The sequence below is a fragment of the Cryptomeria japonica genome, chromosome 3, assembly GCF_030272615.1.
Source record: "Cryptomeria japonica chromosome 3, Sugi_1.0, whole genome shotgun sequence".
In the NCBI taxonomy this organism is placed as follows: domain Eukaryota; kingdom Viridiplantae; phylum Streptophyta; class Pinopsida; order Cupressales; family Cupressaceae; genus Cryptomeria; species Cryptomeria japonica.
In genome coordinates, this window is record NC_081407.1 from 316,446,998 (window position 1) to 316,462,450 (window position 15,453).

Sequence of the window (15,453 nt, forward strand, 5' to 3'; positions counted from 1 at the left end):
ACTGACATGAGGACCCAAAATAATCACTAAGTAGGTTCCGATCCATGCTCCACAATAAAGGATTACAAGTTGGCAAGATAAGGGTGACGACACCTCCTTGGCCAGCTTCCTATTCGAAAGAAAAAGCCAAGCCATCTGGCCAAATAACATGGCATGCAATAGCGAGCATGAAAACAACAACTTAATCTCTTAAAGATAAAAATATCTATATCAAGATATTTCAGTCGACTATCCTACACAAAATACTTCTTGGCAAGGTTAGTGAGACCCCAGACATTCCAAGACATGAAATTCATGATTGAAAATCATGCATGTTATCCTCGTCCTCAAGAGAGGAGAAGATATTTTGAAAGAAATTTGTCGACACATCCAACTAGAGGGGCACTTTTCAAAAGCCTCATCACCAGCCTCAACATGCATAGAACGACTACAAGAGTGGCGAAGAGTGGACGACTAATCTGAAACAAGAGAAGTAGGCAGAGGGGTGTGAACCCAAGAAGAGAGGGCACCACCTGAAGCTACATTTTCATTTCCCTAAATCATAGGGTTTGAAACTAGTTGTTGAGATGACGACAACGTTGCATCCTACAACTACAACTGCGGAAAATCTTGGAGTTGTGGCTGCACAACAACATAGATTGATGGATTTTGAGAAGAAATCAAAGAACCCTTTCCTTTGCGAACAATTGTGGTCCAACCCTCCTCAATTTTGGGAGCCTCAAAAGAGCATCGTGGAGCAGACTCCTTGGGAGGAGTTCTAGTTCTCGGGATAGCCAAAGGGCAGTCCTTAATCTTATGTTTTGAAGATTGGCACCAAAAATAAGTATTGGGCAAGTTTAGATAAATTACTTGTTGAGAGTAACATAGACCTCCTATCTGAATCTTTATAGTCTCTTTGAGGTCTCGAGACCAATCTACTTTAATTTATATCCTTTTTTGAGGACACGAATGGAAAAAGTGATCTAGTTCCATGCAAACCACCTTGCCAATGGATTGAGCAATGGTCTACAAAAAGGGCTAACAAGGCAAAGGGAGACCAGGAAAATCAATCCAAACTTGGACCTTGAGCTTCTTGTCATCAAAGACAAAGAAGTCTCACGACCATAGCTGAAAAAACAAGCAAAGAGGACTGAACAAACCAAGGCCTGTGACGTAAATTATCATACACATGAACAAAAAAATCCTTTGGCAAGATTCCAGATACCGTCAACCCTGCCCCCATGAGGGGCCCAAGCCTTAGCAATCCATTCATAGAGCATGCTTTCAGGTGGAACCCTCACCACAAAATATCCTATTAAAGTAAATTTTGCAAGCCATTGACAAGGACTATCAAAGTCCTGAATAGGCAAAACAACATCTGGGGTACCGAAAGGCATACCTCGTGAAAAACTTTGGGAACAAATTTCTTGGGCCATTTGTTCGAGGGTGCCATGATTGCCAGTCACCAAAGCTCCAACACCAACACCAATTGTTGGGTTGAGGCCGTTACAAGTATGGTTGCCTTTGCACCAAAAAATCGACCTGTTACTGCCTGATACAACCACTAGACTTATAGAATCCACAGGAGGCAATTAAGCCATGTCACAAACCCGAGCATTGTCCTGCACAACACAAGGAGACCAAGGGCACACACCTTGCAACAGAGGCTATTCAAGGTCATTAAAAGGCTAAAAAATCCCACAATAAAATGTGGTATGACAAAGGGAAAACCAAGACTAGACACCTAGTACAATGAAACAACCATGCAATAACCCTCAGAGCTCCAAGAGCATCTCAATTACCTTATTTTACTTTTATGGTTTGAATATCTGATTGCAAAACATTCTTAGTTCTTTAGAAACTACTACCTAAATCACTTAGTTGCTTTTGGATTTGATAAAATTAAACTACTACCTAATTTATTATTTTATTTTTTTTCTTATTCATTTAAGCTAAGTTTTTACTTATAAATCTTAGCTTCCCTTTATATATCAAGGGCTTTATCATATAAAACTTCTCATATTAAATGTGATTTATATTTTATGAGTTTATAAAAGTATAACATTTAATTAGGAATATATATATATATAATAAAACATTTATTTTATTAAATTTTTTGTTATTAAATAATAATCAATCAAATTATTAAATAAATGTCCAAGGGATTGAGCTTAGTTGGTTGAAGCATTGAGTTCTCAATGTGGAGACCCAAGTTAAAATTTAAATTTGAGCAAAGGTGGTCAATTATACAAATACAATAATAACTTGGATTAGAAATGTGCCTAAATTTTTCAAATTGACATAAGAACAAATAATTTAAGATTTGGGAATTGTATGACTAAAGGATAAGCTTTGTTTATAATAGTCGTTTAGATTTGAATTCAATAAGAATGTCAAATTAGTTGAAATCGTGTGTCAAGACAAAATACTTAAAGCATGCACACAAAATAGTGTAAGATAACTAGAAGAAGACAAAAGTACAAGATATGCACTATTTGGCCTTGCAAACATTAAGAGATTATAGATAAAACCAAAACAAAATTTCATAACTTAGAAGGAAAACAATGCAGTCCTAAGAAGAGCAATTAGATTCATCCTTGATATTGAGAATACAAGATCTTATATAAAATTAAATCTCATATAAACCAAAAAATAATATTTAAATAACAATTATAATATTTAAATAATAATTAGATGCCTCCTTTATACTAGAATATAAGATCTTACATATAAACCACATATAAACCTAAAAATTAAATTGCCCAACCTTATAAACTATAAGACCACCTTTCCATTCCTTTTTCAAAGAGAAAAATTAAATTCAGTGTAATCAGTTGCAACAAGCTTAAGATGGGAATCAAAATGGCATATGCGGACTGGCTGTTTTGTACTGTACTGATAAGGCTTAATATTATAAAACAGAAAAACCAATAATTATTTCCCATATTTTACTCCTAACAATATCAGAAGCCTCCAATAACCCTTTCTCACCTATAAATAACCCTCATCATTTTCCCTAGACAGCAGATCTCCTTGACCTTTTGGGAATGGCCTGCAAAAGGTTTCTTTTCCTTGTGCTGGTGCTTGTTCTTTCACTTTCCTCGCATTTGGTCTCTGCAGACGATTCATCAGTAAGTAAATCGTTCATTTTTTTGTCAAATCTGCCTGTAAATTTATGTCATACTGAAATCTTTTCATAATCATTTGGTTTCTCTGCCTGTAAATTCATTGCACACTGAAATCTTTTCATTATTATTTGGCTTCTCTGCCTGTAAATTCATGTCATACTAAAATCTTTTCATTATTTTTTGGTTTCTCTGCCTGTAAATTCATTTCATACTGAAATCTTTTCATTAGTTTTGGTTTCTCTGCCTGTAAATTCATGGCATGGTGAAATCTCTTCATTATTTTTTGGTTTCTCCGCCTGTAAATTCATTTCATTCCGAAATCTTTTCATTATTTTTTGGTTTTTCTGTTTATTTCAGGCGACCTGCGTCTACACGGTATATGTCCGCACAGGCAGCATATGGAAGGGCGGAACGGATTCGAACATCAGCCTGGCTCTGATCGATTACTTAGGCGAGGAAATTTACACGAGCAATCTGGAATCCTGGGGCGGCTTAATGGGACCAGGTTACAACTACTTTGAGAGAGGAAATCTCGACATTTTCAGCGGGCGAGGCCCCTGTCTCTCGGCCCCTGTGTGCAAAATGATCCTTTCTTCCGACGGCACAGGTCCTCATCACGGATGGTACTGCAACTATGTCGAGATCACCTCCACAGGCCCTCACATTCCCTGCAATCAGCAACTATTTACAGTAGAGCAGTGGCTCGCCACCGACGTTAACCCCTACGAGCTCACGGCCGAGAGGGATCTCTGTGAATCTTCTGAAATCCGCGCCAAGGGCGGCTCACAGTTACGATTGGATTAAATTTTAGTACTGCTAGGGTTTCAGTCATTAGCTGTGTCTGTATGTATGTGAATTTGAATGTTCTGTAGTATGTTCTTCTCTGGGGTTTTATCAGTTTCCCCTCCGGGGATTTGAACCCCAGACTGAAGGCTATTGCTGGATTTAATGAATGCAATGATTGCATTAATTGCAGTATGTAATTTAATTTAGTAAATGCATTAAAGATCAGCCGTTTATGACATTAAATCGCGCAAGATAAGGTTTCTGAATTGTTCAGTGATCTGTCAATTTCAGTATGATATCTGTTTTGACTATCTTGTTTGGCCGGCATCTGAGTTTTAGCCATGTGCGTTGTACCGACGGTGATGATGTGTTTGTACTGATGGGCAAAAACAAGTGCGCTTAATGTGGTGGTAATCTACGATTGGTTAATTTTTCCATATTTAAATATTAAAATACTGCAGCACGTTACACTATTTACGAGAGTTATGAATTTGTTTTGTATTGATTTCTCTCTGTTTTATTTCTTTGGACTGTACAAAAAGTTAAAAGATTCTACCAATAGTTTCCGTTAATGTTTACTGCCCTCTTACTAAATCTAACGGACCATGCTTTGTTAATTTGTGGAAAATTACCATATCGTGATTAGTAGACTATCGTTGGAAAGGGGAAGTTTTTGTTTATATCTTACTTATTTGTCGCATGATGTGGTTGTAAATTCTATCAGACATGTTAGCACATTTGCTTAATAGATATATGCTATTTTTTTTAACAATTATTACCATGAAATTGGCATTACAGGCTTTATTGTAACATACTTCTTGAGGGTACTGTAACATATTTCTTGAGGGGCTTTTCTTTTTGAAGTCTCAAAAACTATGCAAGAGGAACAAATTCTCCAATTTCAGCTTCACACCTCTATTCAATATAAACTTGCAATACAGGTCACGATTTCTACAGCTAGCTATGCTAGTAGACTTTGTAATCAATATTGAAATTGACATTATGAGGCTTTACTGTAACATACTTCTTGAGGGGGCTTTTCTTTTTGAAGTCTCAAAAGCTATGCAAGAGGAACAAGTTCTCCAATTTCAGCTTGGTCACACCACTATTCAATGTAAACTTGCAATACAGGTCATGATTTATGCTAGTAGACTTTGTAATCAATATTTTATTTCATTCTATTCTTGACAACAACCTGTTGATTGCCTCTTTATATGTAAATCTTTTTGCTTTGGTGTAATATAAAAAACAAATAAATAATAAATACATTTAGTCTATGTAATAAATGTTTTTCTATATTATATATAATAATTATTCATGATATTGCTATCGTGTGGATAAATACTAATCATTGAGCTGGAAATGGATATATTGGAGTACTCAAGATATGCTATTTGTGTAGATAAATACTAATCTTTTTTGTACAATCATTAAGCTGAAAATGGATATATTGGAGTATTCATCTTATATGTTGACTTATAAAAATTGTGAAAGATCAATATGTCAATTTTTATGAGGAAAATAACATCAAAAGGCTTTAGCATCATTTAAAATTGAACGTGAGTTGTATTTTAAATAAGAACGTGTTTTTTCATAATAATAAACAATATTTTATATTGAATTATAAGATGATTATTTTAGCTATAAGATAGATGACAAAATTTATGATTATTAAAAGGTATTAAAATCATTTAGGTTATATCTAAATTATATTTTAAATAAGAATATGGTAGTGCTCCAAATAATAAATGATGTTCTTAAATCAACTACTCGAGATACCAATACTTAGGGTTAAAAGGTATTAAGATTATTTTGCTTGCATCTATTCTAAGTTATTGTAATTAAAATTATGGTGTTGTTTTACCAACATATGGATTATTTTGCTTGCATTTGTTCTAAGTTATTGTAATTAAAATTATGGTGTTGTTTTACCAACATATGGTATTTTTTTATTCAATTATTAAGGACTACATGATAAAGTTTTGGTTAAATATTTCATAATTCGTATTAGAACTCCTCTCATTAGACATGCTAATGTGAAGAGTGGTATAATTAGTCACACCTCCGAACCTTAACTATAAATAGATAACAATCTAGATCACATTTTTCAAAAAAGAGGTCATATTCAATTCTATACAACCATTATAGGACCACAAAATTAGCTTGCATGATTTGTGGCCCCTCCCTTAGAGTCTTTATTGGTTCTAGATTCATTTATTTGAGAGTTGTCTTTTTAGTGGACATCAAGAAACTAGGTAATTTTAATTGATTTGTTCTAGAGGTCAAAGGATATAGAATTGGATATACAATTTTTGAAACCTTTTAGATCCAAGTATTTTTTTGACACATGATACTTAAATATGACATGCTTTTAGAATAAAAATTCTAATAACATTTGGAAAGAATTTTTCTCTTTCTTGAATGTAATGTATAGAATACTTTTTCCATGAATTTTTCACCTATCCTTTTTTACTAATATAATTTTTTTTTAAATTATAGCACTTTTATGAAATAAAATAATATTTTTATTTAAAAATAAATAAATATATTTATATTTAATATTATTGATTAAAACAATTTAGAATCTTAATTGGTAAAAGTATGAGTAAACATGTTCCATCAATGCCCGAGTATTATGGACCAAGAGTATGCTAAATCAAAATATAAAAAACATTTGGCCTCCCATTATGATATGAGCTTCATGCTTTCATTTAGCCTTGATTAAACCTTTATACTTTTGATGGTCATGATCTATCTTATTTTTTATCAACATTTGTGGGACATCGATGGTAACTCATCTATCTGACTGAAGCAAATGCAATGACGAAACAAAATGGGGTTTTCATAAATAATTATTGTTTTCATAAATCATGAAACAAAATGGGGTTTTCATGAATAATTATTGATTTCATAAATGATGAAACAAAATGGAGTTTTCATAAAGTGGGGGATGGTACGTAAAGTTTACACACGTATACACAAATGTAGCCTAGTAAGTTTTCATGTACACGTGTAAGCATTCGATTGATCCTTATTTGTTCCATTTATTTGAAAAGGGGGTCTTTAGGGTTATTGTACCTCGTTAGGCATTGAGACATTGGGCAAGGTAAATGGCATATGACTATTTGTGAGCTTTTTAAAGCTGGATAAATATGACAGTGACATGTAGCCAAGAGTAACTTTTATTTAGATAAATGGTTTTATAAAATCACAATAAGCAACTCATTATGAAGTAATCCCCATGTGCTTGGTTTAGTAAAACCCCAACACTTTCGACAGGCAATATTCACTTAACTTTAAATTAATGGCATGGAGTATTAGTTAAGGTATGGAGAAGGGGGTAGCGTATTCATACGTCTATTGTTTACATTGGTGTTCATGTGAATAAAAAAAATACTAATATTTATAGTGAATTAGCTCAACAACTATTATAATTGCTATCTAAGTTTTCTCATTCAGATAATAATTTTTTAAATTCATAGTGAATGAATAGGCATTTGAAAAATGATTGAAATCTATAAGAAAACACATTTATAAATGTTAATTTCTATTAAATTGAGTCATTCATTTTGCCCCCACCCAGACATTTTATTTTGTTTGGTATTCATGTAAAGCATCAATGATAGGGGTAATATTGTACAAGATCCAACAAAAGTTACCTAATGGTAACACCTATTCTGGCAGGTAAGTTGTCCCTAGTTAACACTTACATTGAACACGACTATAATAAAATATAGCCCAATCACTTTTCAATGCTCACATTTTCATATTCAATTGGTTCTGTATCATATAATGCCTTATCAAACCCCCATCCTCACTTTATCAATCAATAGGATTAAAGCACATATTTAATTGTCGATATTCATAAAGACTAATGAATAATACTTTAGAACATGGACATATGAGGCAAAAAATCTAGTGGGACTTAATGATTAGGGCTACATTTCATAAGTCAAGTTCTATAATATCTATCTTAGTCATTTTAGTGTGGGGACAACATGTCTCCTCAATGTTATGCCTCCCTTAGTTAATGTTTCATGTGCGTCAAAATATAGCAAAACTTTACCATAGTCAATGTTCAAATATACATATCACTTATTTGGTGCTTAACCATGCAACCCTAAATAGATCATATTTCAACTTCTCTTTATCAAGTAGATTGAACCATGTCAATTTCACCTTTATTTTAATGTGAACATATTCAAAATTTTCAATACCACAGCGATGTTAGTTCACGTCATATATCTAAGGCTTGCCAAAAGTGTTTCAAATTGAATAGCTCGAGGAATAATACATGAGACAATATGCCTGCACTTTAACAATTGTGTTTCACCCTCTCATCAACACATGTCAGAGAGAATATAATGCCTACTGCTATATTCTTAATTGCATCATCAATTATATATTATCCCATAATTATAAAGTTAAAATAGCTCATTTTGAAGCAATTCTTACAATCTTTTAACTCAATTAAATATTGGAATGTTTTATGGTCAAGACTTGTTTCATTCTAAATCAATGGTCATGGTGGGATTAAGGTGTCTCAACCTTAGAGAGTCTCAAGCTTACATAATTAATTTATTTGTCCCTTTATTGGATGTCTATTAATTAAATCCTAATTGATATGTTTATAGGTTGATATAATACTTTGTGGGACCCGATTACGAGTTGAATTCCTACATGCAAGGTGAAGAGCATGAGAATGAACCACTTGTCAATCAAGCACTCATTTGGAGAGAGGAATTTGTGAAAACCTCTCAAAGGTGGGCCATAGTGACATGTTGCATTGCTTTCGAAGTTATCACTTGGTGAGATTTGGGAATGTTGCTAAAACAGGACTATGTCAACCACTCATAGTGACTAGGAGTCAAAGAGAGTTCTAAATTGGTAGTTGGCTATATTTTCTCGAGTGGGACATCATGCATGTGAGGATTGTAGTAGTATATAGGTGACTCAACACCCCCAAAATTCTTGTTAAGAATAAAATAGCTCCCACAAGAGAAAATGGCAACATAACTTGCATAACAATGCATAGATTGATAATGGTTGAATATGAATACAAATGTACATAGGCCTTTCTTATATAGACAAGGTGATGAGGTATTAGCAAATATGTGGACATATGTCTTAATTCTATGTGATGAGACAACTACCCTTGACACAAACATTAAATGAATGCACAAATATTAAATGACTTTGTGTTTAAAAGTAAATAATGAGACATGGCCCCATCATTAGAAAACATCTAGAATGCCACCTAGGATATAAGGATAACTAACTTAGGAAAATGAAGCCTAACTTAAGATGCAAGATAGCACCTAAGTAAACTTAACATGTGAATAGGCTCTCATTAATAACTAGATAGGAAATACCATCATTCGCTCTAACAAGGATGATTTATTGTTTGCATAAAATGGAGTTGGATGCCTTGCATGTGGTTGTTGTTGCTATTTGGGAAATTGCTTTATGGGTTAGTTTAAACCTATGCATGTTGTCGGTTTCAATTTGCATGCATGCAAAGACTATGGAGATGGTACATGTCAATCTTGGGCACCTATGTTAGAGATTCATAAACATGAGCAATGTTTGTATATTTGATGATGACATTTTGAAGAGATTATGCTGCAAGAACTACTCCAGATTTGTATTACACTGTGAAGACACTTGAAATATGCACATAGCCTAAAATTGTATTGTAGTTGATATTGTTGTTGATACAATTGATGTGTGCTTTGGGGTGTGGATTTTTCCTTGAATGGGTTTTGCCACGTAAATTTGCATTGTGGTGTTAATGTGTTTGAACCATTCTTTCTTTTGTGCATCTAATCTATAAGTGATATAAGAGTTTGTAAGATTTTTTCTCATTCACTCTAATATTAGATTTTTCATTTAGAAGTGTAATTTTGCACTTAGCTTCTTATTAGTTGGTATTAGAGCCTGGCCAACTTTCTTATCCTTGTTGGATAGTAGGGATTTTTATGCCAATCTTGTTTCAATGACTTTTTTGCAAAGAGAAGTTGGATAATATTGTTGCAGCTTTGAGATTGCAAGCACATCTGGCAAAATAGAGATGGGCAAGTTTAATGGCGGCAATTTTGAGTTGTTGAATCTCAAAATGGAGGATATGCTTGTAGATAGTGATCTATGGGATGTAATATTTGAAACTAAACCTCAAACTACAACTCAAGATGTATGGGATACAATGGATCAAAAATCCAAAGGTTTGATAAAACTCTATTTGGTTGACTTTGTGCTTCTGAATGTCAATAAAGAGAAGATTGCAACTAAGCTTTCGAAGAAGCTTGGTGATTTTTATCAGGGGAATTCCTTGGTAAAAAAGCTAATTCCTTGGAAAGAATTGTATTCTATGAAAATGGAGGAAAGAGAATCTGTTGCAAATCACTTGAATGCATTTAATATGTTGGTTGCCCATATAAGTTTTTTTAGTGTAAAATTCATGATCAAAAGAAATGCATGCTTTTGTTATGTTCCTTGTTGGATTCATGGGTCCACCTTGTGTTGGCCATTGGAAACACAATAAACACTTTCAAGATGGAGGATATGGTTGCTTCATTGTTATCTAAAGATATGTGAAGGGAATCTTTTGAGATGGCTAAGGAAGTCCTAGTTGCTTGTGGTAGATCAATGGAGAAAGGCAATAAGGATAAGAAGGTAAATCCAAGTCTCCTGGTAAAAAGTGCAAGCTGAAATGTTGGAACTGTGCAAATCTGGTCATTTGAAGTAGATGGTTTTATTGAATGCATGAAAGTACAATAGTATATCTCACTTCTTAACATTATTGGGCCAATAAATTTAACATTTTTCATCCTTCAATGCACTATGTCAACTATATTGAACAAGTGGTAAAATATTTAGAAACAATGTGAACTAATGGTTTGTAACATTTTGTACGTAAAATCAATTTATAACTTCTCTATTTTTATGTATTTCTACTATTTAAATGAATATAATTTTACTGTAACACAACGTTTACTATATAAAAAATTCACATTTTTTTGGAAATAGATCAGTAACTCCAATTTCTAATGCATAAATATTTTTAGTTTTTTGTATTATAGCAAAATTTTCAAATCTATATTCTATATAACTGAAATATCCATCAGAGCGAGGTCCTCTCTGTAGAACCTTAACCGCTTGAGGAGATCCTATGGCATCAAGTTCTTCATCTAATTTCTACTGGAAGGAGAGTCCCAGATTTGATGGTACAAATTACAAATTATGGAAGGAGCGAATGAAGATTCATTTGAGATGTCTTGGAGCTGAGATATGGGAGATAACAGAAAAAGATTATACACCTCATGATCCTAATTCTGGAACTTCGACACCTGTTGATGAACAAAAGAATGTTGATAATGATGTCAAAGCAAAAGAAGCATTGTTAATTGCCGTATCAGATGAAAAATTATTGAATGTCATAGAGCTGGAAAATGCAAAGCAAATCTGGTTGAAGCTTGAAACTCTATATGAAGGTGACCAAGCAGTAAAGATTGCAAAACTTGAAAGTTACCAGGTGAGGTATGAAAATTTGAAGATGGAAGAAGATGAAAGGATAAGTTCTTATGGATAGAGTGAATGAGATTGTCATGGGAATCAAATGTTGTAGTGGAACAGTTAATCAGGATGAGGTTGTTTCAAAAATTCTAAGAGTTTTACCTCCGGCTTACAAAATGAAAGCTAGTGCAATAAATGAACTTCAAACAATGTCAAATACCCCTGTTACCAGAGATACACTACTTGGGAAATTGACTGCTTTTGAACTTGAAGAGCTTGGAGATCAGAATGCTACTAAAACATAAACTCCATTTAAAGCATCTGCCTCCAGTAAGCAAAAGATAGATTGGAAAGAGTTATATGCTAAATAGATGGAAGACGTTGAAAGAGGGGACAAAGAACTTGAAGAATTGGAAGCCCTAATTGCCATAAGAATCCCTAAAGGACCGATTGGAAGTAAGTATGAAGGAAAAGTTTCATTTAAATAATAAGATTGGTCATTTTGCTTCTAGATGTCTTGAAAGAGCTGCAAGGAATCATGAAAGATTTTTGAGGAATTACAAACCTAATTCGGAATATTAGATCAAACCTAAATATAGAAGGAATAAGGACAAATCATGTTACTATGTTGGTGATGATGATTTTGGTATTACTGATGATACTAATGATGATGAACCTGTAAGTGGATCCGGTAATGGAAGCTCGGGTAGTGGAAAAGATTGGGTCTTTATTGCTATCAAGGATGAATCTCCGGAACCTATCAATGATACAACTCATATTGAGGAGAAAGCCCTAGCTGTTAAAATTGAAGAGAAAGATGAATGGGTTATAAACAGTGGTTGCTCACACCACATGACTAGTCATAAGAGGAAATTCCTGATTCAACAAGAATTTGATGGTGGACTAATCAGATTTAGAGACAACAAGGCATGCAAGATCAAAGCAAAAGAAACAATATTCCTGGATGGTAAGACCAATACTGACAATGTTTATTATGTTGAAAGTCTGAAGCATAATCTCTTGAGTGTAGGATAGATAGTGGATAGAGGATTTCATTTGCAATTCAAAGATGAAAAATGCAAGATTAAAAATAGATCTAGATTGGAAATTGCATCTGGAACTTAGACCAAAGGAAATATCTTTCATTTGAATTCCGGTGAGAAGACTTGTTTGATTGCTCAAATTGATGAAAGTTGGCTATGGCATAAAATGATGTGTCCAGTGAATTTTGATTGCATAATAAAGATCAGTTCAACCAAGGTTGTCAGAGATTTGCCCAAGATCATCAAGCCTCATAATCCGGTATGTAGAGAATGTCAAATGGGTAAGCAAGTTAAAACTTCTTTCAAAAGAATACATGACAGATCTAATGAAATTCTTAATCTTATTCATACTGATCTGTGTGGTCCAGCAAGGACTAAAAACTTTCAAAGAGATGGATACTTTATGTTGCTTATTGATGATTACTCTAGAATGATGTGGGTTGCATTTTTGAAAAAAAAAATCAGAAGCTCTTGAAAAATTCAAAATATTCAAAGCTATGGTTGAGATAGAAATGGGATTGAAGATAAAATACTTAAGATCAGATCAAGGTGGTGAATTTACATTCGGTGATTTCAACAATTTTTGTGAGAAACGTGGAATCAGAAGACAATTATCTGCACCTAGTACTCCACAACAGAATGGAGTAGTGGAAAGAAATAACATAACTATCTTAGATGTTGCAAGGACAATGATGATGAAAGCCAAACTGTTTGATATCTATTGGAGAGAAGTTGTCAATACTGCAGTCTACACTTTCAACAGAGTACACATAAAAGGTGATACCAGTAAGACTCCTTATGAATTATAGTTCAGTCATAGTCCTACTATCAAGTATTTCACAATTTTTGGAAGTAAATGCTATATCAGAAAAGATGATGGAATATGAAAATTTGATCCTAGATGTGATGAAGGAATATTCTTGGGTTATTCTACTAAGAGCAAAGCATATAGATGTTTTAACAAAGATTGCATATGATAGTGGACAGCATAAATGTCGAAGTGGGTGAGCAAAATAACAATCAAATTAGATCATATGACTATGGACCGAAAGATGAGATTGTCAGATCAGAACTGGTAATTCAAGAACCAGTTTAGAGCACTGAACCAGTTGCTCTGATAACATTAGAAAATTCCATAGTAACTGAAGAAGAGCAGAAAGAGTCAGAAAGTCAAGATAATCCAAAGACTCCTAGGTATGTACAGTTGAATCATTCTGAAGATCAAATCATTGGAGATAAGAGAAAAGGTGTGATGACAAGAAGGTTAGCTGTTGAAGAGGTATATTTAATTTCTCAAATAGAACCGGAATCAGTTATTGAAGCATGTAAAGATGAGAATTGGATGAAAGCAATAGAAGAGGAATTAAATCAGATAGAAAAGAATAACACATGGGAATTGGTCCCTACGCCTAAAGATAAAAATGTTATTGGAGCTAAATGGGTATTCAGAAACAAATTAAATGAAGGACAAGTTGTAAGAAACAAAGCTAGCTTAGTTTGCAAAGGATACTCACAACAAGAAGGAATTGATTATGATGAAACTTATGCTCTGGTTGCAAGGATTGAAGCAGTAAGACTATTTCTTGCCTATGTTGCACACAAAAACTATAAGGTATATCAAATGGATGTCAAATGTACATTTCTAAATGGAGATCTTGAAGAAGAAATCTACATTGAGCAGCTTGATGGATTTTCACTATCAGATAACAAGGACATGGTTTGTAGATTGAAGAAAGCCTTATATGGATTGAATCAAGCCCCTAGAGCCTGGTATGCTAGATTGGATAAACATCTTTTGAAGCTCGGATTTAGTAAAGGTCTATGATTGGTGAGATGAAATTTTTCTTAGGTCTGCAGATCACTCAGACTGATAAAGGTATTTTCATTTGTCAAACTAAATATGTGAAAGAATTGCTAAAGAAATTTGGACTTGAAAACTCAAAACCAGTTGGAACCCCTATGATAACCAGTTGCAAACTGTCAAAGAAAGATGAATCTCTTAAAGTGAACTCAAGTAGATACAAATCAATGATTGGTGGACTACTATAATTAACTCAGACCATACCGGATATAATGAATGATGTATGCATTGCTTCTAAATTTTAGTCTTATCCAAGAGAAAATCATTACATTGTTGTTAAAAGGATATTCAGACATTTGAAAGGAACAGCAGATTATGGGTTATGATATCCAAAAGATGATGATTTTAGATTATGTGCCTATACAAACTCAGATTGGGCAGGAGATGTTGATGACCAGAAAAGCACTACAAGTGGTGCATTCTTTCTTGGGAAGAAATTAGTCTCATAGCTTAGCAAAAAACAATCATGCACTTCATTATCTACTATTGAAGCTAAATATGTAGTTGTTGCAACAAATTGTACTCAGGTCTTATGGATGAAGTAAATGTTGAAGGATATAAAGGTAACTTACGATAAGCCTATTGTTATTCACTGTGATAATACAACTGCTATTGATATGTCAAAGAATCTGGTATTTCATTCCAAATCAAAACACATATCTATAATTTCTTGAAAGAAAAGGTTGAAGCAAAGGAAGTCAAATTGATATATGTGCCCACTCAGGAACAGATTGCAGATATTCTAACAAAACCATTGCCTAAGATACTTTTGACTATCTCATAAATCAATTGGGGGTCACCACCCCTTCGGAAGAGGCTTAGAGATGCAGAGATGCATCAATCCGATGAGCTTATCAGAAATATCTTCTGATCCGGATTGATGAGATGGTGCTACTATTCAGGGAGAGTAGTCAACTGATTGGTTCACCCCTTTGTCATTGATGTCAAAGGGGGAGAGTTGTCCATGTGAAAAACATAAAATCATATTCCAATTTGGGGAGAGATCTACCAGTTCTTTTGGGAGAGAGTTTCTTGGAGATTGTTGGCATTCCTTGGTACTTGGATGTTTTTCACATTCAGTGTTGCCATCAATGCCAAAGGGGGAGATTGTTGGCAATATGCAAGAATTGCCAACAATGATGTC

The 15,453-nt window shown here is 33.8% G+C and overlaps 1 protein-coding gene across 1 annotated transcript; it reads left to right on the forward strand.

The window, feature by feature from the left end:
- Positions 1–2,951: 2,951 nt before the first annotated feature.
- Positions 2,952–4,136, forward strand: LOC131036011 (PLAT domain-containing protein 3). Its single transcript, XM_057967803.2, has 2 exons — positions 2,952–3,110; positions 3,465–4,136. The coding sequence occupies exons 1-2, from the start codon at positions 3,027–3,029 to the stop codon at positions 3,909–3,911; spliced, it is 531 nt and encodes a 176-aa protein (XP_057823786.2). The 5' UTR covers positions 2,952–3,026; the 3' UTR covers positions 3,912–4,136.
- Positions 4,137–15,453: the final 11,317 nt, after the last annotated feature.

Excerpts from the sequence above, each read along its gene's own strand:
- LOC131036011 (XM_057967803.2), top strand. The coding sequence starts at position 3,027 with ATGGCCTGCAAAAGGTTTCTTTTCCTTGTGCTGGTGCTTGTTCTTTCA. Across the intron at positions 3,111-3,464 it reads TCTCTGCAGACGATTCATCA|GCGACCTGCGTCTACACGGT; the intron begins GTAAGTAAATCG and ends TGTTTATTTCAG.